General features: G+C 38.8%; 1 protein-coding gene across 3 annotated transcripts in view; it reads left to right on the top strand.

Annotated features, from left to right (window-relative positions):
* Positions 1-25,867, top strand: part of CHM (CHM Rab escort protein) — a 51,362-nt gene that overhangs the window by 7,632 nt on the left and 17,863 nt on the right. For all 3 annotated transcript variants that reach the window (XM_059858921.1, XM_059858922.1, XM_059858920.1), the window contains exons 2-8: positions 1,796-1,862; positions 7,454-7,526; positions 8,672-8,796; positions 12,459-12,915; positions 14,006-14,122; positions 14,764-14,884; positions 17,111-17,336. In XM_059858921.1, the coding sequence (XP_059714904.1) occupies positions 1,796-1,862; positions 7,454-7,526; positions 8,672-8,796; positions 12,459-12,915; positions 14,006-14,122; positions 14,764-14,884; positions 17,111-17,336 (1,186 nt within the window). The remainder of the gene's footprint in view (positions 1-1,795; positions 1,863-7,453; positions 7,527-8,671; positions 8,797-12,458; positions 12,916-14,005; positions 14,123-14,763; positions 14,885-17,110; positions 17,337-25,867) is intronic.

Here is a 25,867-nt window from a genome sequence, read left to right as displayed (position 1 = left end):
TATAGAGGGAGCGAAATGAACCATATATATAAACATGGGGGGACAGCTGAGTGTGGAGCTCTCACGTAATGACTGTGTGCAGCCAGGCTCTCATGGCAGTCCTGAAGTGTGTGCTGCACTTATGGACTTTCTCCTTGTCTCCTTGGTCACAGTGGTCTGTGTTTTGAGCTCTTGTTTCTAAAAATTCACCTCTGAAGACTTTTGGCCTTTCTAGGCTGTGAAACAAACATCCCAGGAACTGCTGCAAATGTTCATCCCTCCTTCTGCCCCTGGAGGTTAATTCTGTGGTAAACCCTCACTTGCTGTGGAAGGTCAGCAATGCAAAATTATTCTCACTTTTTCTGCTTTATCAATTCAAAACAGGATTTTTTAAAAAATCCATTGAAAAAGTAATCATTAAAACCACAAAATTTGCAGGGAAGTTGTAGCTGTTTTCCTGGAAAATTTGTCATGCCTTACACTTCCTTCTTTGTACTGATACAAATATTTATACCTTTGGACAACACCATGGGACTGCTCTCCCAAAAATTGACCATTTATTTGATTTGGAAGGAGGTCAGGAAGGGCAGATGATGAGGGCAGAGGTTGCACCTCTTTATTTTGATGATTCTGTTGGCCTTTGCTGGTTTGAAGAGTTGGTGAGACTGTGGCCTGGTGTACCCACCTCCCAGGGGATGTTTCCTAGACTGCAAGGTTCATTTGTTGGTGAAGGCACTGTTCTAAGGAACAGACAGCCCAGGCCTGGAATTCTGCTGGAGATGATGTTTGTCATGGAGTGAGCCAGAGTAGATTGTGCCCTTCCACAGCTGCTTTTTCCCCTTCCAGTTCTGTCTCTGCAGTTGCACCAGTGCAGCTGCTTCTGGTGCTGCTGGAAATCAGATCAGCCAAACACTCCTTTCACTTCCTTTAATCTCATCCCTTAATTGAATACATGGCCTAAGTGTCTTCTACTACCAGTCCCTAGGATTTTAATTGCTGATCCTGAATTACTTGCTTAAACAGCCAACAGATCATTGAAAAAGAGATTTGAGGGAAGTTAGTGCCACAGAGCTTAGCTGGTGAGCTGTCCTGCTATTCTGAACCTGCTCCAGAATCCAAGGCATTTAACTGGGCATGTGAAATCTGGTGAGTGGGAGCAGACATTACAGAACAGCCCCATTTATTTATTGAACTCCACTGGGATCCTGTGCCATTCCAAGCATGTATTGCTGGCAGAGCTATCACAGCCTTTTGGTGTGCTTTTTTGCTGCATTTTTTTTCTAAATATAGGGAAAAAATACTGATTTGGTGGAGTGTAATTGCATAACGTGGGAGATTTTGATAGAGATACCACTCTTAAGGACAATCACAGTCCTTTTGTTCACTTTGAAGTGAATAAAAATGCACAAAAATGCCCTCAGGTAATACCTGTCTGCATTACCAAGGATGTGGTTACAGAGCACCCCACTAAGCTTTGGCTATCATTGTGCTGGCAGTTGCTCAGTCTGGTTATGAGGGCAGGGTGTGGAGAGAAGATGCTGGTTCCAAGCTGTAACTCAGTAGTGTTTGCAAGTGTTACGTGGCATACAGTTATTAAAAAAATAAAACCAAAATTGCCTTTAAGAGGGTCAGCAAAATGTTAAAGAGCACAGAATAGTGTTCATTATTTTAGTAGCATGAGACTAAAAATTTCAGTGACTCACATTGTAAAATTTCTTTTGTTTGACTTGCCTGCTTCTGACCAAGTTCTACCGTTCTTGCAATTTCCAAGGTATCATTGCATGCTAAGTTCTAAGAACTGCCTGTGTCATTTCAGGTTTGCCTGAGTCCATTATTGCAGCAGCGTGTGCCAGAAGTGGCCAGAGAGTTCTTCATGTGGATTCGTAAGTTACTCCAGTAATTTCCCTTTCTGAGAGCTTAACTGCCTGGAAGGGTTTCTGTGTCTCTGTCAGTGTGGGCTGCAGGACTCCTGTCTCTTCATCTGGCACCAAGTAATGTTATGTTTCTGTCTCTGCCTTATTTTGGGGGTGTTATTTCCATCAATAGAGCAGGCAGTTTTTGGAAGCTAGCTCAGGGATTTGGAACATGAGTGCTGTGGTGAAGGATGCTGTGATGGCTCCTTCTTTGCTACAGGCAGGAATGGCTACAGGTTTTGTGCCCTTGGTTCTCATTCCTGACAGTAATTATCCCATTCTCTTGGTGAGAATGACTTGTGCTATTTCAGATTTTTGTTTTCAGTGGCTGTCAAAGTCTGTAATAGTATTGGCCAAAGTACTGGAACTTTGATTTATTTCTGTTATCCATGCCTGTTTTTAGCTATGATGAATATTACCTTTTAACAAAGTAAATTGTTCCCTTCAATAATGATCAGAATTACTAATTAAAATTTTTCTCAGTGTATAAAGAAATGAGATTTGGGGTTACTGAAATAGCTGTGTTAGATGTGCTACTTTGATTAATCTTTGTGGGGAACAAAGGCCTGAGTTGAGTCAGGCACCAGGTATTGCTCACATATATGCATAAAGTCTTTGTTTATAGTTTACTTGCTCTCATTTCCTTGTGTACCTTGTTTTATTACTTTTAATCTCCAGCCATGTTTGCATTTATCATAATATACTGCATAGGTGATTATGGGAGATAGTTTTGAAGTGGCCTATTATAAAATACTGAGTTCTGAGTTTGATTTATAAACACTGTCCAAGCATTGCCATCCGCAGTAGCTAATCTTATTCAAAATAGTCACTTCACTGCAGTGTTGCCATAAATTGCTGTAGACTGATTTTAAACTGAAGTTAGCTTCTGCCAACTAGTAATTGAAGGAGCTCTATTTCTCTGTGCCAGCTATCTGTCTCAATAAACATAAAATCTGTGGTTCTTCTCAGAGAGCTACATTTGCTGTAGATATTAATGAGCTGTTGACATGTGAAATTTCAAGGATATTTGTTAAATGATTTAGAAAAGTAATTTGCAATTTAAAATGTGGAGATTGGCACTCAGTTTAAATTTGAAGCTGCTGGAGAAAGGTAGATCAAGACTAAAAGTGGATTACTTGAAGTGAATATGCTTCCTGTACTAATTGTGCACATGCAAAGTACTTTCTCCTAACCACTTTGTCAAGTTTCTGCTTTTGGTCCTTTGTTTATTTGCCTCTTTTAATTCTGTATCTGTAGTTATGCACCAGTTTGGTTTCTGAGGATGGGGCAGTTAGGGGTGAGGCATGTTTAGCTACATTTTGTATTTGATATTCAGTATCTATTTGTAGGTTGCAGTTTTCTTGTCTACATTCTTCCTCATTGGCTTATTTATCTTTCCACATAGAATTTAATTCAAAGGCAAAGGAGGGTCAAGATGCAGAATTTTAACTTCTGTGAGAAGGAGAGCAAACTGGGCATGTTTTGCTTCTTGATACCTCTTACCTTTCCTATTTTTTGGCTATGCTTTGCCTGTAGAGCACTTGAGTATTTCTTATGTCCAAAATTATTTTACTGAACATCCAAAATTGTGCTGGGCCTTATTCCTGTGCCTCCCTAGTGAAGATCCCTGTTTGTGGTTTGTTCCATGTCCTGCTAGACAATTTGTCTCACTTTTTTTTTCAGAACTTGTAAAATAGATGTTGTAATAGACCCTGTGTCTTGATACAGCCCTCTTTTGGATCTTTAACTGCTGTGAAGTGAGGGAGCTGTGGGAGTACAGCAGCCAGAGAGCAAAACAGGTGCTGCTCTAAGCAGGTCAATTTCTTGCAAGAAAAACAAACAAATTATTCAATTTCAATAAGGAAAACTAGGCAAAAAATTGTTAATTCTGGTATCTTTTGAGCTTTTTAAAAAAGTTTTTTTCTGTTTATTTTGGCTTAGGATACAATCTCACAGCGAAGGTGTTAGAGAGTAAAACATGGTCTCAGCTGGGCCATGGTAATTCCCTTTGGTCTTGTTCAAATCCCAGGATATAATGTGATGTAGCACAAGTGACTGCCACCATCACCCACCCTTTTGTTGGGCTGAAGGATCTCCGGAGCTGTTTGGGTTAAACCCCTCCTCTTGAAAGCCAGGCAGCTCCTAAGCACCAGCACTGGGCCAGACTGGGAATCTCTAATGCATCTGCCTGTGCACTAATAGGTGGCACAGGAAACTTTCTGGGTTTGAAACATAAATCATTTTATGTTCAGATCCTTAACATCGATGTGGCAGTAACTTCCTGTGCAAAAGACAGCTGCTCTGATGGCTCAGGACTTCTTTCTGGAAGATCAGAGGCAGGACAGTCACATTCAGGCAGCTCTTGGGGGAAATCCTGAGGCATCAGCAGCTTCTGTGCAGGCAGCAGCAGCTCTGAGTGTCACCGTGGGGGCTGAGCCATGGCCTGGCAAGGGCCAGCTCCCCAGCAGGCACCAAATGCTTCTGCAGGCCTTAGGTTTTCATTGGGAGTCTCCTGCTTTCACAAGTGGCCAGGTTCTGAAACTGCAGTCTGCAGAAGGGCACATTAGATATTTTCTTGGTTCAGATTCAGATTGGGAATCAGTCAGAAACAGTTTGTGATTTGACAGTTCCAGGTTGGAATTTGACAATTATTTCAGCCCTGGCAACTGAAGTAAAAAGTGAAAAGCTGAAGTAAAAAATAAAAAGGCATTTGCAGAGGTAAAATTTGTACTTTAGCTACATTTCCAAAAGTTTGCAAAACTTTTTCTGCTGTTAGCTCTGAACTGCAGATTAGAGATTTGAAAATTGTGAAGGGAAAGGAGCAGTGTTGTAATTCGGGTGAAATCCAGGTAACATGGGAGGAGTTGAGCAAATATAATTTAGGAAATAACGTTGGTATGGTAGGGAAGGAAAACATCTGTGCTCTAACTTGGTAGAAAAAGTATTTTCCACCTCTGCTGTTACACCTTCAGAATGATTCCTGTTCTTAGTTAGGGAATAATTGGATTATAACCCTAAAAAAGGGAGAGAATATCCATCTTTGTAGTTTGCTGATATAGCAAGAGAAGAGGGGAGCTTAGGCCTGGAGATTTTGGGACAATATTTTAGCTTTAATTAGGCTTTGATCTTGACCATTACTTAAAGGAATTCCTCAGTTCATCTTCAGGGCAATTCTAACAGAAATATTTGGTTACAAAGGAGTCCTAATTGTAAAACCATTAGTCAGCTCTTCTCAGAATTCCTCTTCAAGACTTGCTCTAAACTTTGCTCATTATGCCAGTAATCATGTCTGCTCTGTCTTCCTTCTGTAGTGTTTTCAGATAGAAAATTAAGCAATCCTGATTCATCATGTAGTGCAGGGAAACTAATTAAAATTCCAGGATAAAAAAAATCTGGAAGTTGCTACTTGAGGAGATGAATATTTGAGGTGGCATTACACAGCTTGGGAAGGGTGCTCAGACACCAGGGGAAAGGAGAGACAGCTGGGGTTCATTTTCCTTTGGAGAGGGGCTGTTCCAGCTCCTCAGAATGGATGGAGCTCCACAGCAGGTCTTGCAGTGCTTTGTTGAACACTTTAGGTTGTCTCAAAATTGGGTAAAACAAATAATTTCAAAGGAAAACCAAGCTGATGAACAGGGGAATGTTCACATGAAAGATGTCTGACAGCTCACAAACAAACTTTTGTAACTTTCTGTGAAAATAATCTTGATTTTTCTTGCTGAAAGTTCTAACTTTAAATAGTCTAAATGTGCATGACTTAATATTGGTGGAGAATCAAGAAACCCACTCCTAATTTTAGGCAGTTTTTTTCAGAGGTTTCTGTGATCATGGTATTGCTTGGTCCAACAGCTCTATATTGTATTCCATATTCAAGAAACTTGCAACCAGAACAGCACATTTCCTTAAAAATAAATCTTCACTGCTATGGTTCTTGGAAATCCCAGAAATGATAGGTAATACTTGGATATTGAATTTTTTATTCTGTAGAATCTGAAGAAACATGAAAAAATTACCCTGCACCATTGAAAAATGACTTAAAGGAAGCTGGAAGTTACCATCACATGCAACTGTCACAGTGTCTTTTTCCAGACTGAAATCTCACAGAATTGGGCATTTCACAGATTTAATCCCCATTGCTTTGTGTTCTATGTCAGTCACACAGAGTAAGGATGAGCTCCTGTTCCAGAGGATTGGAGTTCCTGCTTGGGAGCCACCTGCAGAAGGAGCTGTGCTGCTCAGTGCTGCCCACACTGCAGTGCAGGGCCTGCAACACCACCATCCCTTCTTGGAGCCACCTTTATTCAGTGAATGCTGGATTCTGTTGTCTTTGCAAAAGATGTCCTATTTATGTTCTTCACTATTGCCTTGCAGGAGCTGAAAGACTTTTTTAGGTCAGTTTGTAGTCAGGAGCAATTAGGCAGTGCTCAGCAGACATCTGTCCTTCATATGCTAAGTAAGCAGCGAGGTCCAGAGCAGCAGCCCCTGGTGCTGAGCAGGGCTGACACTCCTGTGAAGTCTCTGTCAGTGCAGATAAGCCCTGTCAAAAGGAGCCCATTGTAAATCTAGTCAGGAGAATCTAACCTGAATTTAGCTTTTCACTGTTATCACACTGATCTCTACAATTTAAAAGTGGAGGAGGTTATGATAAGATTGATTTAACAGCCTTCACATTATTCTTTAAAATGCAAACCCTATCTTCCTCCCTTAGCTATCTGTTCAGGAAGGTATTTTTGGTATCTTTGAGGCTTCTGAAGTGCCAGTACACATTGCCAGAAAACAGAGAAATAACTTTAATTTTGCAAGGACTGGTGACTTTTTAAAATGTAATTGCTCTATTATTCTTCTTCTCAGAATTAAGGATTTAAGATGTGCTATGCATGACAACAAAAGCCAAATAATCCAACAGATGTTTAGAGAAATATTGGTAGAGAAATTTTAAAAAGAGAGAGCAGAAACTTTGTTTGCTTAACAGCAGAACTGTTAATTTTCTGTGATTTAAAAGCAGTAAATAATCTTTTTGCAAGCAAGAAGGTGGCAAATAGAAACTGGGAAGTGCTCAGGGAGGGATGATCACTTTGTACAAATGAGTTCCTTTGGCTCCACCTGCAGTACATGCAGTTCAATAAGTGTTTTGCCAGAGCATCTTCACAGTCTGTAATAGGCAAAATATGTTGTGCAAGCAGTAGATAAACAAGAAGCTGCACTTTCCTGTATTTGACATAATGAATAAGAGAGCCAGTCTTGGCCAAAAAGCAGTATTTTATCTCTATTTTCCTTTTCTTCACACTATCTCTTGTGTTGTTCTCAGCATTATCCATTTACCCTGCAAAAAATTTGATTTTGGACTATCGTGTGTTTGATCAGAGATGCATGCAAGGAGGAAAATGGAAATTTTGCATTTCATTAAGGGTTGCAAAATACTAATTTTTATCTATTCTGCATCTGAAAAATCTTGCCATGTAAAATGTTTTGAATGTATTATACTTGGTTATTTCTTTCTTTAAATCTGGGAAAGTTGTTTTACCTGTCCAACAGGTTTTACTTTTGTTTTTTCTTTTCAGGAGAAATTACTATGGTGGAAACTGGGCCAGCTTTAGTTTTTCAGGATTATTGTCCTGGATTAAAGAAAATCGGGTAAAAATTTCCCAAATTGTTTCTTTTTGGCCTCCTTACTGTTGAATCTCTGTTGTTTGCAAGATTTATTTCAAGACAAATCACCTCCCTGCTTTTGCTCTTTGGTAATTTGACAGATCAAAGAGGTTTGGAGTTCCCAGCTTTGCTGGTTGAGCCTCACCCATCTGGCCTGGCAGTCTGAGGCTCTGATGTTCCTGTCTTGTCAGTGTGATTGAGACCAGCCTGGTGCTCAGCCACACTTCTGGGTTCTTGAGCTTAAAGAGAAGCAACCACACCGTTGTTTCAGTTCCTTTAGGATAATTTGGTCTCTTCCATTTCCTCTCTGATGTTTCAGCCCTTTTGTTTGTCTCATTTGTATTCAGCTGATTCTTCCTTAGAGGCAGAGAAGTGGCTGCTGGATCCTTCCATTGAGATGTCCTGTAACCAGGACAAAAAGATGAATGCTGATAGTGTATTTTTCAATGACCAAAGTTTATCTGATTCATGGCAGTCCACTAGAAATCTTCCAGGGGGATATTTATTCAGGAGATGGAGCACCAGGGCTGGATTAGCAAGTGGCTGCTCCGTTATTTACGGAAACGCTCGGAGCCTGTTGGGCCGTAGAAGATGGAAGTTTCTCAGCTTGGTCTCACGCCTGCTCTCTACACTGTGCTGCCTCCTGGCATAATCAGGGCACTTGCTCAGTGCAGAGCTTCATATTCTGAGTTGTGTTGTATGATTCAGAGATTCCTGTGTGCACAGAATAATACAATCCCCCAGATCACCAGGTTTTTCCAGATGGTTTCCGTTCAAAGAGTTTTGTCACAGAATCTGGAACTACCCTGGCTGTACCAAACCTGTCTTTTAGGAGATTGTGTTCCAAGTCACATTCAACTCTCTACTAAAGCCTTTATTTCATTTAACACTGTATTTCAGATTAATAGAGCCAGTGCTGTAGTACAAATCTTGGCAGGGTGTGATAAAGTAACCAGCTCTGACTGTTTTAACTCAAAAAACATAAATAGAAAAAAACATTAGGACAGTTAACAGGGGTGTTTTTTCCCCTTATATTATTAGATGGTATGTATTATTTGTGTCTAGAGAGATTTATAGTTCAAGAATAGCCTGCACAGTACAATATGTAATTTTATACTTGTTCTTTTAAGCAAAAGACGGATCTCAGTGATGAATGTGAGGACTGGAGAAAACTGATCCTTGAGGATGAAGAAGCAATTCCTCTTAGCAGCAAGGATAAAACTATTCAACATGTAGAAGATTTCTGTTTTGGAGAGTAAGTAGAAAAGTAGAAATGCATGAGCAATTTTGTATGCCCAGGGTAAATTACCATATTGTGCTTTTGGTTTTCAGGGTTTCACCATGCTGCCATGTTACACATTGTCTCAAAAAGCCCTGGCCTCTGAAATGTTCTCATGTCCTTGTGCTTTGTTGAAATCAATTCACTGAAACAACCTGATCCTCCTAAATGACCTCTCTGGGTGCAGTGTAATTTGTTGGCCAACTTTGTGAGTTTGTGATTTACTTCTGAGTAGAAAACAGAAGTGTTGTGTTTAGATAGTAGTAGTAGTAGGCAGCTGTGCACTGCCATCAATTAAATTTTTCCATTCTTAATTTGCCTAAAAGGTGCTGTTCTCATAGGCAAAAATTAAACCCCTAAATCCATGTAAAATGAACCACATACAAAAGAACAGCAGCACAAATGGACAACAGTACTGTAACTATGAAATACTTGTGGTGAAATGATGAAGTAATATTTGCCCTTTGTCCTTTTTATATGCAATGATTTTAACTTACTGAAGTTAAATCCACTGAATATAAATTTAACTGTGTATTTATTTATTTATTATTTTTAATCTTCTGGATTTTGTACTGAACTCAACATTCTCCAGTATTCCTGAGAGGAAATTCTTTGAGATAGTTCTGTAAATTTAACCTTGAATGCCTTAGGAAATACCATAGGTAGCTAAATGAAATGCTGACACATACTCCTAAAGAAATACAGATTTCTTTCTGTAAACATCATAAGTAGGGGAAAAAAGGTGTGAATTACATAAATACAATCTGAAGATCACAGACTGAGACCCTTCCAAGGTTCAGTGCTGCACAGTAATGGTGCTTGACTGGATTGCAGATAAAATGTAATGCTTGTTTTAAAGCAATAGCACTTGGATATTGTAATTGTCATCCTGTTGCCATAATAAATAATGTTCAGAACCAGGATTAAATCAGATGGAAAGGTTTCATAGTCTTTCTGTATCATTTCTGACTGATAGCTGGCTCCCAAATGAGTCCCCTGGCACTGAGATTTCGCACTTAGAAGTGAGATTTTACTTGGGTAAAATTAAGCTTTTAAGCATTCAGCTTAGCTCAGTACAGTGCTGTCTTGGTCATCACCAAAAAAAAAAAAACCAAAAAAAAACCATTTCCCCAAGGAACAAGGATAAGATTAATAAACCTGGCAAAGAAAAAGTTCCCTAAAAGAACTTCCAACTTTCTGAGAGTCAATTACTGTGTTTCTCACAATTTACATGTTCTGCCTAGATTCTGTTGTTTTTGCTTAACTTTTGTAACTCCTATGAAGTAACCATTAAACATTTATTTTGAAAGAATAAACAGCTGGGTAGCAGTATAATATACACAGTGCAAATCTGAAATGAATGGCCTTAGAACAAAGTGCATCCATCAAAGGGAAAGAATACTGTGTCTACAACAAGCTGGATTGAAAAAAGGCAAATGGCTGAAAAATAAATAGTGAACACCTGTGCTGAATAAATTAACCAGCTGGTTGGCAATTTTTCATTTGACCTATCTGAAGGGGTTGCTGTTACAAGGCATTAATAAGACACATTCATTTTAAGATATTCCTTTGTTAGTACCATTAATTGATGAATGGTGGAAGATAATATTCTAAATTTACACAACAATTTGTCTGCAGATGTATTATTTTTTTCTGAATTAGGAGAAGAATTGTCTGTACAGAAGTTCAATTTGAGTCATTTTTATAGACAGTTCTTACATTATTCAGGGATATTTGGTCCTATAGGAAGGATGTCATGAATTTAGATTATATACAGTTTTTGGGCTCTCGTTATAAAAAGTGTGGAGCTGCAAATCATGGAGATTTACCTACTCTTTAATGGGAAGTGAATAGAGATTTAAAATATGTAAATATTTCTGTTACACTGCTTTTTGGAGTGATATAGAAAAATACAGTGTATTATGATATGAATCCAAGTTTATTTTGCTTTAAAAAAGTAATAATCAAGTATGTTTAAAATAAGATTAACTGTTCATTGAGATTTGGAGAAGTTAGAAAACCTTATTCTGAAATTTTGTGTTAAAAAGGTTTAGGATGAGTTAAATAAAAGCTTCATTCTTAGTTACTGAATTACTGGTAAGAGCTTTTGCAGTTTTCACAAACACTATGTTCCAAAATCCTAAAAAAAACACCAAAATCCAAACAGAACCCCAAAATTTAATTGACTTTCATTTTTATTTGTGGCAGAGATTACTTTTTTTGAACATTTGACAAAGTACTTATCTCTCTTTGATATTTTATAGTTACTTAATGCTGGCAATCTGAAGCAAAAAGACATAATTAATGTACAGAAACAGCCTTCTCTCATTAGTGCTTCCTTCTAGCAGTTCCTGTATTTCCCAGGGCAATATTTTACCCCAGTCATGAGTTAAGTGCTTCCTGGTGACTGTGCCCAAGCTGGGAGATCACTTCCAAACTTTTCATGAGTCCATGTGAGCTCCATGAGTTCATAAATAAGGAGCCATTTTTAAAGGATCCCAGGTTTTTGTTCCTTTTTGAACAGAAATCCTGCTCCTGCTTCCATCTGCAAGGCTGCAGGTGTGTGAGGGAGCATTTTGGTGTTGATGCTGAGTAATTCCTTGCTGTTCTGGGAATTTTAACCATCCTGTTAATACCCTGTGTTTGCAGGTCACCTTTAAAATCATAGTTCATTAGTTTTCAGGCAAGATTAAATTGTTTATTCAGTGCATTAATGGCTTGTGGTATAAAGATAAAAAGATAGTTTGGAATTACTGCTGAACTCCTTTCACTTACAATGACACTGATTTGATTCATCTCAGTGGTAGTGTAAACTAAACCAAGTTCAAAAGTCCTGCTTTCTAAGGGAGGTGTCACTGAAGTTCAACATAAAACAAGTGGATGAGATTAAAAGTGGAGGGCTGCTTTATAAGGGAATTTTTAAAGAAATGTTGTGGAAAGGAAATGAAGTGTGCAGAGTGAATGTTATGTGGGAATGTCCCTCCTGTGACTGGCTGCCTTCATGCCCTGTGCATGGATTTGGAGCATTGCTGCTTGAACAACTGATTAGAATGCAAGGGCAGAGTGGAAACAGGAATTTGAAAGTTTTACTGAAGCTTTGGGTCCAAGTGGTCTGGTTCTCAATGGCTCTGCTGGGATCATGGCTGCAGAGGAGCTCAGTTGTATAAGGCTTGTCTGTTTTCTTCAGGACAATATCTCAGCTTAATGACCTTAATGCATATTTGCTTTTCAGTTTCATGGATTTTAATCCCTAGGGAACACCTGATCAAGTTACTGGTTTCATTTCAAAATAGTCCATTTCTGTTGTTTATGTAGCTGTGTATTGTTTCACCATGAGGGCCTTGATTTTTATTTTGAGATCCTTCTTTTGAGTATATGTAAAGTAAAAACTCAAATTTTTGTTGTTGTTTTTTTCTCCTCAATAAAAATAGTTTCTTGAATTATAGCTTTGCAGCCAAGGAACCAGAGTTTGTTAGTGGGTGGAATACCTGAATGGGCCAGGATAAAGAAATTCTAATGCTTTTCCTAGAAATGCTTGAGGTTTCTGTTCTGGCACTGACTCAAAACTTCAAACAAGTTTTTAAGACTCTTCAAAAAGACTTTTCCCCCCTCTTTTTCCCCTCTGCGTTTTTAATCAGTCAGGATTCAGCTGAAGGTGTTGAAGAAGCTGGTGCACTGCCAAAGCTGCCTGTGTTTGGAGCCCCTGCTGTCCTGGGGGAGTCTCCAGGGCCGGAGAAGGAGAGTCCAGCAGCGGAGGGGATTCCTCTGGCATCACAGGAGAGTCCAGCAGCAGAGGGGGTTTCCCCAAGGTCAGAGAAAGAGAATCCAGCAGTGGAGAGCCCTGGAGAGGAGCCACAGAGCCCAGAGGCAGAGCAGGCCCTGGGCTCTGATGCAGCCAGGGCAGCTGCAGGGGATGGGGCAGGAGCAGCCCCTGGCAGTGGAGCTGCTCCCAGCGCGGCCGCAGGCGACTCCTCTCTGCAACCGGCAAAGACAGAAGCTGCACCCTCTGAAAATGCTGCCCAAGAACCAAAGAAAATCACCTATTCCCAAATTGTTAGAGAAGGCAGAAGGTTTAATATTGATTTAGTTTCTAAGGTAGGAACGAAATGACTTTTTTTTTGTAAGTACATTTACTTTGCTTAAAATGCTGACATTTGTTTAAAAACCCTTCACGTTGAGACAGCACCTTTTGAGGCAAAATAGCCGCTCTTGAGAAGTAAGAATTGATACCACTAAAACAAACATGAGTTATTTAATATGTGACCTTAAGTGTCTTATAACCAAAGAGATCAAAAACAGCTCAGAAATATTGCCTTGAAATAAATGTCATGAAATACGGCACTTGGGTAGTACCAGCAAAATGTCTCATTTTAAATAGTGCCATTAAAAAATTGTAATTTTAAACAGGAAAGACCAATCTGCTTGAGATTTTTTTCATCTTTTTAAAAAGATAAAAAAATGTGCTTTGCCACACAGGGAAGTTTTTTCAAACTTGATAGCTTCACTTTACATATTGTGCCTAAAAAGATTTTTCAAACCTCTGGAAACTGAAAAAGAAACTCTCCTCACTAATTCATTCCATTCTTTGTGAAGACACTGCAAAATCATTATTGCAAACTTTGAGTTCCAAATGTGAATCCCACTTCCAGGCATCCTTGCAATGACATCTTGAACACCAGTCAGTGGGTGGTGGTTAAGCAGATAATGTTACTTTGTATTCTTTTTATACTCTGGCTGTCCCACTGTGAGACATGGTGTTAACTGCCGCAAATCCCAGAAATTCAGGCATAAGACTGGTCAGCAGGGCAAGGCCAGGAGTTTGTGCTGGGGTTTCCCTGGCAGGGGAACATCAGATTCCCTGTAGTGTCCTCCTTGGTGTCCCAGGAAACCTTTATCCAGAAAGTTCCTCTGTGATCTTGCAAAGTCTGTTCCTCAGGACCACGAGACTTCAATACAGACAAACATTTTCAGTTCACAGTTACATTTCTGACCCTTCTGTATTTCATCATCTATTTGTAGATTCTAGAAAGATGATTAAATTATATATAACTGAACCTTAGCTTGGGAGCCGTGTGTGGAAAAGGTGAATTTTGGTTCAGGTGATTTAGGGAGCAGCAGGTGAGGATTTTGTTGGGTGCTTCACTGATCCTCTTCACCCACCACTTCCTTTCTGCTCCCTGTGCAGTTGCTTTACTCCCGGGGCCTGTTGATTGACCTCCTCATTAAGTCCAACGTGAGCAGATACGCTGAGTTCAAAAACGCCACGCGGGTTCTCGCCTTCCGACAGGGGAAAGTAGAGCAGGTACCAGAAAATCATGTGCTGCATGTGTGTCCTCTCATCTTCTGAAAGTCAAGAAGCTTGAAATTGGTTTTTTGAGAATTCTGTGACAAGAAGCTGGTGTTTTTTCCTTAATTATGACTCTTAATTTAATTTCTGGAAGAAAAGATGTTTGTATGCGTTATATAGAAATATGAAAATAAAATCAAACCAAACTAAAATAAGGCTGTGCAGTCCAACATATTGACATAAATCTTTACCTCAGGCTAAATGTTTAGGCCATGATTGACTGGCAGTTAATTCTTGAAAATTTGATTTGTCTTTATGTTACATACAAGAGAAGTCAGTGTGATAATGGCAAAAGCAGATATTGACACAGTTAACACAAACTCTGGTATTACCTCTGCAGTTAGAGATGAAATTGAAAGGAAATTGAAGGGAAATAAAAAGGGGAAGAGGCTGAAAAAGATTTTTGAGTATTCTTATTGTGGAAAATTGGTAACCTTAGTTACATTAGAAAATAGGGGAAATAAATATATAAGAAAATAACTGTAATTGAAAAAAATAATTTGAAGTATTTTTTATTTAATCAGACTGTTGTAGCTTGATGCTTTTACATTCAGAGTGTGGAAAGTAGCTGAAATTATTAAAAAAATACTTTGCAGGTGCCTTGTTCTAGAGCAGATGTCTTCAACAGCAGACAGCTGACCATGGTGGAGAAGAGAATGCTTATGAAATTTCTGACATTTTGTTTGGACTATGAACAGCACCCCGAGGAGTACCAAGGTAGTGTCTCATTGAACAAGGCACTCTCCCTTCTGAGGACTTCCTTCAGGGAGGCACATTTCTGAGAGCTCTCCTGTGTTTTCACATGGTTTATTTTTACACATTCATTTTTAAAGTATGCTTTGACCTTTTTGTGACCTTTTCACTTCAGTGTTAAATTCTTCTACTTAAGCACTTGCTCCTCTAGTTCCCACATCATTTATTATTTACATTTTTCTTTAACAGCAAAATTATATATTACAGCAAGGTTGCAAAATGCTTTTTGTCATTTTTAAGTGTTTTCTTCCCTTCCCCCAGGTATTTTTTAAAATAATGTGATGTATCTGAGTTTTCTGTCTGTTTTTTTGGATTACTAGGTAAACCTTTACAATGCTCTACAACAAATCAGAAATGGAGAAAATGGAATTTTTTAACTATGGAAGTAAATGTAATTTAATGCTCTTTAGTTGTAAAGAGCAAGTTCAAAGTGCTTTTATCAAGTGTTGGCTTATTTAGATGAGAGGAAGTCAGAAGAGATTTGAGCTATAATGTGTGAAGAATAACGAGCGTCGGGTCAAAGAGGGAAATCAGCTCAATAGGAGGAAGGTGCTTTGGGTACAAAGAATGAAGTGATGTCTTCAGTTCTTGGAGTCTAAAAGTAAACTAAGGCAAAGAGAAAAAAATCTGTCAAAAAGAAATAGTGAGGAAGGAGGAGTACAAACATCAGAGGAAATTATTAAACATATGCAAGAGAAGAACAGTCAGTATCAAGATCTGGTAAGATTAAGAAAAGGAGAGTCTGTAATGAACTCCAGAAAATCCTGAAGGGGAAAAACTCATTAGGCTGAAGTGGTTTATTGATTACAGGTGATCTCAGTTTGCTGCTGCTGGAAGAAATGGAGGTGCTCAGAGTGAGGATATTGGTGGTATTTAGAAAATTTATTAAGTAGAAAAAGGAGATGCCACATCAATTTTAAATGAATCCATTGATTCATGTACCTAAATAACATTAGATTTATTTTACTTACAGAGACAGTAAAACAGATTTTGTTCCTACATTTTAAAATAGCCTGAGAAGTAATTGAGAATATTTTGAGTCAGATTAGGCTAATGTAAAAACTTCAGAAATTTAAAATTGCTCTTGATGAGATCATTGCATTCGTGGGAAGGCAGACTTTTAATAGGAAGAGTTCATGAGCGTGAAGAATTTTTTTAAAAGCTTTTTTTCTGTAAAATATGGAATTATATAAGAAGTTTGAAGTGAGGAAAACTTTAGAATTTTTTTAGAATGATAAAACAAAAAAACCCCTGTCGTTTTATGACTTTGTGCATGGCTGTGCAAAGAGCAGTAAGATACATTTGTAAGAAATCAGTGGTTGAATCTTGAACAGAATATATAGCTTGATAATACTGGGCTCTGCATTGATGGAAGTGTTTCTGAACTAGTCAGGAATTTATCCAGGACTGAAATAAGAGCAGATCTCTGGATAGTATGGAAGTATGCTATTGCTTAAATACGATCTTTTCCTGGCAAAAAATCTTTCAGTTATGAAGATGACTAAAGTTTTTCAGAGATGTATCAATGCCAACATGCTTTAAACATCTCCCAGAAGACTTGTGTTTCTTTGAATTTCAAAATGTGCCAGCAATAATATTATTTTAAAGGGATTATGGAGTCCTTGATCCCTTTCTGCTCTCTGTCTCATCCACATTTGTTTGTTGCCAGCAAGTCCTCCGATTGAAATAAATATTGCACCTTCTCATCTCTGGATTGTGGCACTGTGTGATGGGCTTCTCTGAGCATAAATATCCAGTCTGGCACTGGCAGTGTGGATGCAGCAGTTCTGTTCTGGAGTGGCTGTAATCTGGGGTAATATTTTGGGTAATTTACAGGGCACACCATCCCACGGCACTTCAGTGGATTTTAGTCCACAGTTTCTCACTTTTCTCTCAGGGTTGGGAAATGGAGTTAGATCAAGTCTGGCAATGTATAGGTGATGTCATTGGAGACCCATAAAGTGAGTTTTTGATATTTTCAAATATTTTAATGGAGTGCTATTTCTGTCTTCTGAGATAACTCACTTTCTGGGAGTAGTTCTTCTAACTTTCATTGATTGGATGATCCATTTTCAGCAAGGTGTTTATTGAAAAACTCACTTGCTTTTGTTTACTGGAATCAAAAGCACTTGTTTGAGCTGAAGTGCAGATGTCAGAGTGTGCTCAGTGCCTCGTGTGCTTTTCCCTCAGCCTACGAGAGCAGCACGTTTGCTCAGTTCCTCCAGACACGGAAGCTGACCCCCAGCTTGCAGCACTTCATCCTTCACTCCATTGCAATGGTGTCAGAGACTGAGAGCAGCACTCTGGAAGGGCTTCAGGCAACAAAAAAATTCCTGCAGTGCCTTGGCCGCTATGGCAACACTCCGTTTTTGTTCCCTCTGTATGGGCAAGGAGAGATCCCACAGTGCTTCTGCAGGTAAGCCTCACTTACCTAGACACATCCCAAAAAGGAAACCCTTGTAATGTAAGAGGTATCACTCACTAGGAGAATACTTTGCAACATTTTTCATTGTAGTACAGATGCAGCTTGTAGTAGCTGCTGGCTGTGGTGGCTGCTGTGAGTAAGTTAGTAAGTGCTAGGAAATGAGAGAGCCATAATTTAACCCATATGTAGCTGCCCCTTTTTAAATCTGACAGAGGAGACTCAGTGATACCTGTCCAAAAGGGTGACTGTAGATTTGGATAGGTTGAAAAAATTTGCATGTGAGTTTTCCCTGAAGATGCAGGAAGATCCATGTTGTCAATTTGTGTAAACTAATTAATGGTGAGAATTCATCTTCCAGTCACAGGTATATATTTAATAATGAACTGGATTGTTCTGAAAGAGGAGAATGGTGCCATGTGTCCAGTTTACCATTAGATTTAAAACAAACCTTCTACATCACAGACTCTTACACAAACAGGGCAATTGCTGTGAAATCATTGTGCTCTTGGCATTATTTTGTAGCTCTCTCTAGAATAAAGGTTCCAGCTCCTATGAACTGAACAGCAGAGGAGATCCCATGCAGCTCTGTTTCACTGAGGCACTGCTACATTCTGACTTCCCAAACAGCAGCCATATGTTCTCCACTCCTTGAGCCTTAGAAAGCAAGTAAAGCAAAAAAGCCCAGTTGATTCCAGGATAAACCAAGATCTGCTTGAGTGTGGCAGTGGCAGTGCAGTCCTTGCCCTGGCTCCTGAGGTGTCCCTGGACCGTGGTTCTGGCACAGAGCTGGTGCTTGGTGCTTTTGGGGACCATCAAGGACCTGTGTGCAGAGGGTGGGTGGTTTTCATTTCAGTTGTTTCCAACAGTTCAACTGCCTTTTAAAAGGCTGAGGGGTTTTTTTCATCTCTGCTTTTGCTGGCAAGCAGCCTTTCCATCTGCTCAATGTGGGTTTAATGTGGTAACCTGTAGGTCTGAAGTAAACATTAGCTCTATTTAAAAAAAGCAGCTTTGCCTGGTGAGGCCAGTTTGTCTGAGTGATATATTTGTACAGCAGTCCCTTAAATAGCAGTGCAGGGTCTTACCTGCTTTGTTTGGTGCTGGACAAGTTCTGCTTTTTACATGTGTGCTACTATGAAATTGTGGTTTACATCTCGTTGTTGGGTGTTCCTGTTTGTCTCTGTGATAGATTCCATTTCTCTTCTCCAGAACAGTCCTTAAATTACTGCCAGAGGAATGGCCTTAGCAGCTTGATCCTGCTGGGCTGTGTATAGGATGGATACTGTTATGTGTTGATAAAAACATTCTGGAATAATTGTGCTCCATTGAATAGAAATGTTATTTGCTGCCATCTTTTGTCAGTAGCCTTTCATCTGCTCCCTGGGCTGTATTTATATGGTGATTTCAAGTGCAGACCTGCGTAATTAGGTGGTTGGGCAGATAATTTCTGTACAAGAATTGGGGTTAGGTAGCTATTCTGCATACAGTCATGCTACAGAACTTGTGTTTCTGGATTTTAGGAATGTCTTTGTGTCTTTATAGTACTTCATGTGAGGCCAGGTATCTGTATGTGACAAGCAGATTAATAAATCAGAATGTTATCAGAGCCATTAAAGTAGTACAATTTTGGCAGTTCAACCTTCCTTGGCTTCAAATACCTGGGGGGGGAAAAGTAAATTTAATAATTAAAATTAAAATTTTGCTTGGATTTTTTCCTCTGTAGATTCTTACCCATGTAATTTTTCTTGTAGTCTCAAAATCCCTTTAGCTTAATTTTTTTTTATTTAATAACCAGCACATGCAGTTTTCTGATCTGTAATAGCAGTATATTTCAAGAGTTAGCAGTAGAGGTGTCTAGAAGTATTATAAATATTCTTTTCAGAAAATCATTCTGTGATGACAGGAGTTCTTCAAATGGCCTGAACTTTCTATTTCAGATCACTGGTTGCTGCATTTTAGGGTTTTTTTGCTAAAATGTATAAGTTCTACAAAGAAGAGGATATTTTAATAGATGAAGCAAATTAATCTGTCAAACCAAAAAGTAATTACACTTCTAAAAGGTTTGTATTGCAAACATTCTAATACAAAACTTCTTAAAAAATTGTCTATTCTTTTTAAGTGAACGATTTAGGAGGCAACCATAATATTTTTTGAGATTAATTACAATTTTTAAAGGTGTTCTGCCCTCAGGATTGTGTCTTGCTCAAAGTGAGCCGTATCTGAAGAATGCTGCTGGGGCTGTGGAGTAAAGAGGCAACGCCAGAGCCTATAGATCACAGCCTGCAGCTTTTATCACCAGCTTATCAGAGGAAGGTGTCACCTGGCCTGTGATTTCTAACCACTGTTCTATATTCTGCTTTAATGTAAACCTCTTAAGCGTTTCTTGCAGCCAGTTACACTGTGTGTTCTCATCAAGGCTACTGTTATAAATGGCACACATGCATATTGATGGGAATGAGTCAAAGACATTTGTAAGTCACATCCTTGCATCCCAAATGAATCCTGCATAAACACCACAACCTTTTGGAACTGCTGACGACACTCGAGTGAGCAGAAGTGCTCTTCCTTCTTTATTGGTTTAAGCAGGGATGGTTTAGGAGAGAAAATTAAACTTTTATATCACTGTTATGTACGTTCCAATATGGTGAGGTACAGATGGGAGGTTTGTGTCTCCATCAGTTGGAGTTGTGGAACAAGGAAGGTCAAACTTTACTGGCCCTTAACAGCTTCCTTTGCTTCCTTCTTGTTCCAAAACTGTTCTGACTCTTCCTTTCTAATGATGTAGCAATAGTCTGATCTTAAGTACAAGTGAATATAATAATATCTCATTCTTGAGGAAAACAAGCTTTTACATTTGCTGCTGTGTTTGCTTTGTGAACACACTGAATTTGGGGCAGAGCAGGCAAAGTTTCACTTCAGTTAGGTTTCAGATTCTTTCCTCTGGACTCATGCAGATATGGACATGCAAATGGAATTGACTTTCTGAGAAGCAGAAGTTTTTTCCCATGTGAACTTTCAGAGGGAATTGGTGACTGTCCACTGTGACATGTCACAAAGGTTCTACAGGGACACGTTGTGTCTCTCGTGTCTTTGTTATCCAAAGAATTATCCAAAAGCTGACAGATGTCAGTAGGTGTTGGAATATCCTCAGCTGCTTTGCCAGAGGAGTTGGTGAGTCCCTGACTGTTATGGGTAGTTGGTTAATGATGTGCATTTCCTATAAACAGACTTGGAGCTTTCCCATTGTGTATTTGGTGGGCAGTGTCACCCTTTGTAAGAGTTCCTACAGATTCTGGCTGAAATTGTCATTTCTGTCTCCGTGACAGTGACAGCAGTAATTTAGTGATGGAGGAAAGGTCTGATTAAGACAGTTCCATCTCTTTCAGTGCCCATATTTACAGGAAGATTAAGAGGCCAGGCTGAGATAAGATGGATAGTGGGATTGATTCCAAGGGTTCCTGTATATATTTAAAAATGAATAATCAGTTTTACCTTTACATGGGCACTATTACCTGCTACAGCTGTCAGAGCTTCTGGGGTAGTCTCAGGTCCTTTAAAATTCCCAATTATGTCCCTGTTACAATCTAGGAAGGTTTTAGTGGTCTGAAATCAAGACTGGACTTCAGGAAACCTGACTGCAATAATTTATTAAAAATTAGGCACACCATGTTTTTCAGCAAATCTATGCATGAGTATCATGTCTCTGCATGTAAGCAAGATGCAGAACTTTTCTGTGTGAAAATTGTATGATTTAGCATGTTAATGAGAAATTAATGAGAAATTCAGTCAGTGTGTATTCCTGGTAACAATCAGGTGTGACAGATTTGAGTTGTCCGCACATGTGAAACAATCACATGGGATTTAAAAATAATAGTGAGATATGAGTTCAGACCTCTATTTCAAAATACCTTTCATATTTATCTTTTATCACTTACAATTATTCCATTTCTTTGGACCAGAAAATGTAATTGCAATTACTGACAACTTATCACTATTCCTTGGGTTGTACTAAAATATTGACTAGTACCAGTAACTGCAGTGCTGCTTTCCTCTTAATTGTTTTCACTTGCATTTCAGGGAAATAATAAAACTTCAAATGTAGTTTGGTCTTCAAAGACAAACTTGATATATTTCTTCTCACTTTGTTGGCAGATGAATGCAAAATAGGCAAGCAGAGTTAGCAGGATTGTTTGTAGGAACAGTTGTTTGTTTTTCCCTCTAAGGAGAAACTCTTTCTTGGGATAAACATGAGGGAAGTGAGATAATCCATCATTCTGAGACCTGTTCAGTAGTGATGGATGGATAGATTGGTAAAGTAACTCAATAATCTTCATTTTTTTCAGGTTATTCACAGATCAGTGAGCCTTGTCGTTAATACAGCTATGGAATGCTTTTGTGTCCTTGCCCACAGTATTTCTCAGAATTTGACAGGAAAAGACTTTTAATTTGGAAATAACCTTTGTTGTAAAATGCATTAAGTGGATGAAACTTAGAGAATACCTTCCCATTTTAGATTTTATCTTCTGAGTGAATGTTTGTCAATTCTTTTTTTAAAAAATTACTCGCAAACATGAGAGCTGTTCTGCTGCTTGTTATTTCTGACTAGAAATTGTGTTCTGCAGGAGTTTATACCTGGTGAAGGCCTTCAGCCATTAGAATCTATCACCTGGGATGCTCTGAATCATGTGGATGCTGTCCAAGTGTATTGATCTCCCATCCCTAACTAGGCATGGAAAAGTTTTCAGTGAAGAAATTGTATTGAGGGGTCAGACTTACATTGTCCTACTCTCATTCTTGATCATCTTCGTTCATTTTAAAAACATATTTGGAACCTTAAAGCACAAAATACAAATGCTATTGTGAGATGACTTTTTCAGGGTTTAATAATTAGGGTAATGGTGATAATAGGAGGGAAATACATCTTAATATATTATCTGGTTTTACCTCTTACCAGTCCCTTAGCAGGGAAAGTCCTCCCTGGTTGTGTGGGGATGTGCAGGTTGTGCCTTTCAGGGTCTTCCTGAGAATTCTGACTCAGACATGTGAATATCTGCAGCATTATCAGGAGAGCTGTGGAAATGACAGGATTGTTTATTACTGGAGCAAATCTGAGATGAGGAGGCAAATTGCACTTAGCAGAGTCCTTTTTCATTAAACCAGAAGACAGAGAAAGGTAGCTTCCTAAACATGACAGAATTAGTAAAATAGCCCATGAATTTCATTGAGGGTTAAGAGAACTGGAATTTTAGTGTCTTTTCTGGAGGCAGAGAACACAGAAATGGGTTTTATAGATGAGCTAATGTTTAGTGACTGCTTCTAGTGCCTGGGTTTTGTGCCTTGCCCTGCAGTCCTGCTCTCCCCAGGCTCTCTGGGAGGGCAGAGCTGTTGTGTAATTGCAGCTGAGTGACCTTGGGTGAGGAGCAGCTGCTTCTCCAGCCAGGTCCATGGGGTTTAGGAGCCAGGTCCTTCTACCTCCCCAGAGAGGAGCCTTGGGAGTGCCTCTGCACTTCCCTGCCCTCACAGCAGCCCAGAAACAACTGGACTCTTTTTCCTTTTTCTTTTTTTCCTCTCCAGCTCTCTAGCAATTTCTTACAGTTGCCACAGTGCTTTAACCATAATTTCTAGGCCACTTAAACACATTGCCTGATGGTTTCTCACCTAACCTTCATAGAAATCATCTGTTTCTTGAGTTTAGAATCCCAGAGAATGACTCTTAACCTTGATTCACTAAGAAGTAGTGTTAATTGCAATATCCTTGAAAAAATTAGGTTGAAAATGTGATTAATTTTAAGAAACAGCACTTTTATTTTGTGACAAGAGTCAACAGTAACATGGCACTTTTATCTGCAATAAGCTGCTGGTACTGCAGTTGTTTAAATTACTAATTACTAGTTGAAATGAAAAGACAGATTAAAAAACATAGTCTTTTTTTTGTCAACAGAATTTCCTCAGGTTTAGAAACACCCTAAGAAATCTACACTGGCACAAAGCAAGGCTGAAGTAGAGGAACAGAGAAATATATGATAAATTAAGTTCTTTATTGCATTATCTTCTAACATTTGAATTTGGGAAATGGAATTGGAATCTTGGGCCTGTAAAAGGCAGCAGTGACTTCCCAAACCCCAAAACTTGTACATCACATAATAGGAACTCAAATGTTAAAACTGCTGAAATAGTTGTACTTCAGTGCAGTGTGGTCAGTCAGAATCCATGAACAATAAACACCAAACCTTGCCAGACTCCAATGAAATAGACTTAAATTACCTCTATTTTGTAATTATGGAGAGAAGTGCACAGAGGGTCTGTTTTGGGTCAGTGATAAGTAGCTTGAGCTTTCTGCTCTAAACCAAACCAAGCCCAGCACTTTCTATCTTGGCTGTTTCACTGGCAGATACTGTGTTCACTACTGGAATGTTTCACATGATGGATATTTCTGTATATGCAGTCTAAATTCCACACTACCAAAAGGAGCAATTTCTTAGTTTTAAAGTTAAATTTGGTACCCAGCTCTGCCATTCCAGCTCCTCTTCCTGCAGCATTTCCCAGTCCCAGGCTGGTTTTCCAGAAGGAAGGGGAGATCTGGGGAAAGAAATCCTCTTACCATGGGCTACAGGCTCAGAGTACTCTGCAGGAGTGAGCTGAGTGCTGCTGGGGAAGTGCAGGAACTTTGGGATTGGTTTGGAATTGTCATGTTGCTGATGGATTTAGAGCAGAGGCTGCTTCTCTAATCTTACAGGACCTTTTTAAATTTCACAGGAATAATAAACACAGCCTGCAGGAAAAAGTCGAAATATTTGACTCTTCATCTGCTTCCTTAAGCATTTCTGTCACATATTTTCCTTTCCATAGCTCTCCAAATGCCAGGACAGTTCAGGATGACACTGATTATTTTTTTTATTAGTTTTTTTGTGCTTTTGGTAGGGGGGATTTTTGGTGTTATCCAGGTGGATGCACACACCAAGTTTTGACTTTGGTATGAGAACCATGTGTTGGGAAGACTAACCATCATTTTTTGTAGCTGTAGCTCTTTTATTTATTTGATTTGTGTCGACTCTACTTGTTAATATTTTTGGAACACAGCAACATTGGAGGAAAGGCTGATGTTCTAGGGGCCTTTCAGGAAACAGACTTTAACATAAGAACCAGGTCACAGCTTGCTCTGTGTGTAAAAATAAACTGAAAGAAGACAATTCATTATCTCAGCACTTGCCATGTTTTTCTTTGATCTTTCTCCAAAGCTTGCAGTGCAGCACATGGAGTGAGTATTCAGCTTTAAGGAGAGAAGCAAGTAGTTTTTATTACAGAAAAAAATGCACAGTTAAAAATTAGTCCATTTTTAAATTAATCACAACATGCATTTTAGAAAGCAGAACACAAATTACATGCTAGAAATAAAAACTAGATTTTGGTGTAAAATTATTTGATACAATTTTAAAATTCTTTCAGAGTGAACTAAGGCTAAGTCTGTAATGTGAGTGTTTTTGTGGTATCTCAGTGTTGGAAATCGAGATGTCAAATGGAGAGACATTCTATTTTTGTTCAATTAATATCACAGAGCATTACATCAAAGCAGTAAACTCCTCTTGTATCAACAGATGCAGCAACCCTGAAGCCTATTTTCTCTCTTGTTACATTAGTGTTTAATTAAAGAAAACAACTAGTTGGAGGCAGTTACTTTCTGTGAAATGTAATGAAGATTTATTTTGTAAGTGACCTTCACTGTATTAGCTGAATCAGTAATCAGTAAAATTAATAGAATAATCAAATTATATACAAACTCATAAATCACTGCGAATATGCTGTCAAAAATGCAGCTTTTAATATGTCCTATTGTTTCACAGCTGTATTAAAAATTGCAACTGCTGATTTCTGCCTTGATGGGGACTGAAATGGCATTTAAAGGCTGTGTATGATGGAGGGCTAGCAGGCCAAAAATTTTCACAACTGTTAATTTAGCTGTAATATGATTTGATGTCAGCAGGGCAAAGTTGAAGCCGAGTACAGTGTTGTTGCTATCTTTCAGCAAAACTTGAATTATTGGTGGAGGCAGTCGCCAGTTAATTAGAGTAATATCAGTTTAAATGTCTGTCATTTAGGGTTAATGGTATCAAAGAGTTGCCTTGTACTTCAAGTGCAGTCAAATCATCTTGAATAGCCCATTGTATGAAAGTAATGCCAGCACAATGATTTTACTTTGTCATAAATTATTGGGGTGCCATTTAGTTTAATATTTCAGTTTCTGTATTTAAATAATTTTGGCAAGTCCTTCCTAGCTGTGTCATTTTTCATGCTAGGCTGTTCTAATAGGTGTTTTGGCTGTTTGTGATTGTTCAGCAACACAATCAAAATTCCTTTCCATTTTCATTTTAAAAAAGAACTTTTCTGCTGGTCTATGAAAACTGGTCATGCCCTCATCCCCTGGATAGCAGACTGCTCTTGGAAAAATAATTCACATTTTTGTGCAGCCAGGCAGCAAAACTCTTTCAAAGCATTCTGGAAAAATAAAGTGCATATATCAAAACCCC

The sequence above is a fragment of the Haemorhous mexicanus genome, chromosome 14 (genome assembly GCF_027477595.1).
Source record: "Haemorhous mexicanus isolate bHaeMex1 chromosome 14, bHaeMex1.pri, whole genome shotgun sequence".
NCBI lineage: Eukaryota > Metazoa > Chordata > Aves > Passeriformes > Fringillidae > Haemorhous > Haemorhous mexicanus.
This window is presented reverse-complemented; position numbering and strand designations above follow the sequence as displayed.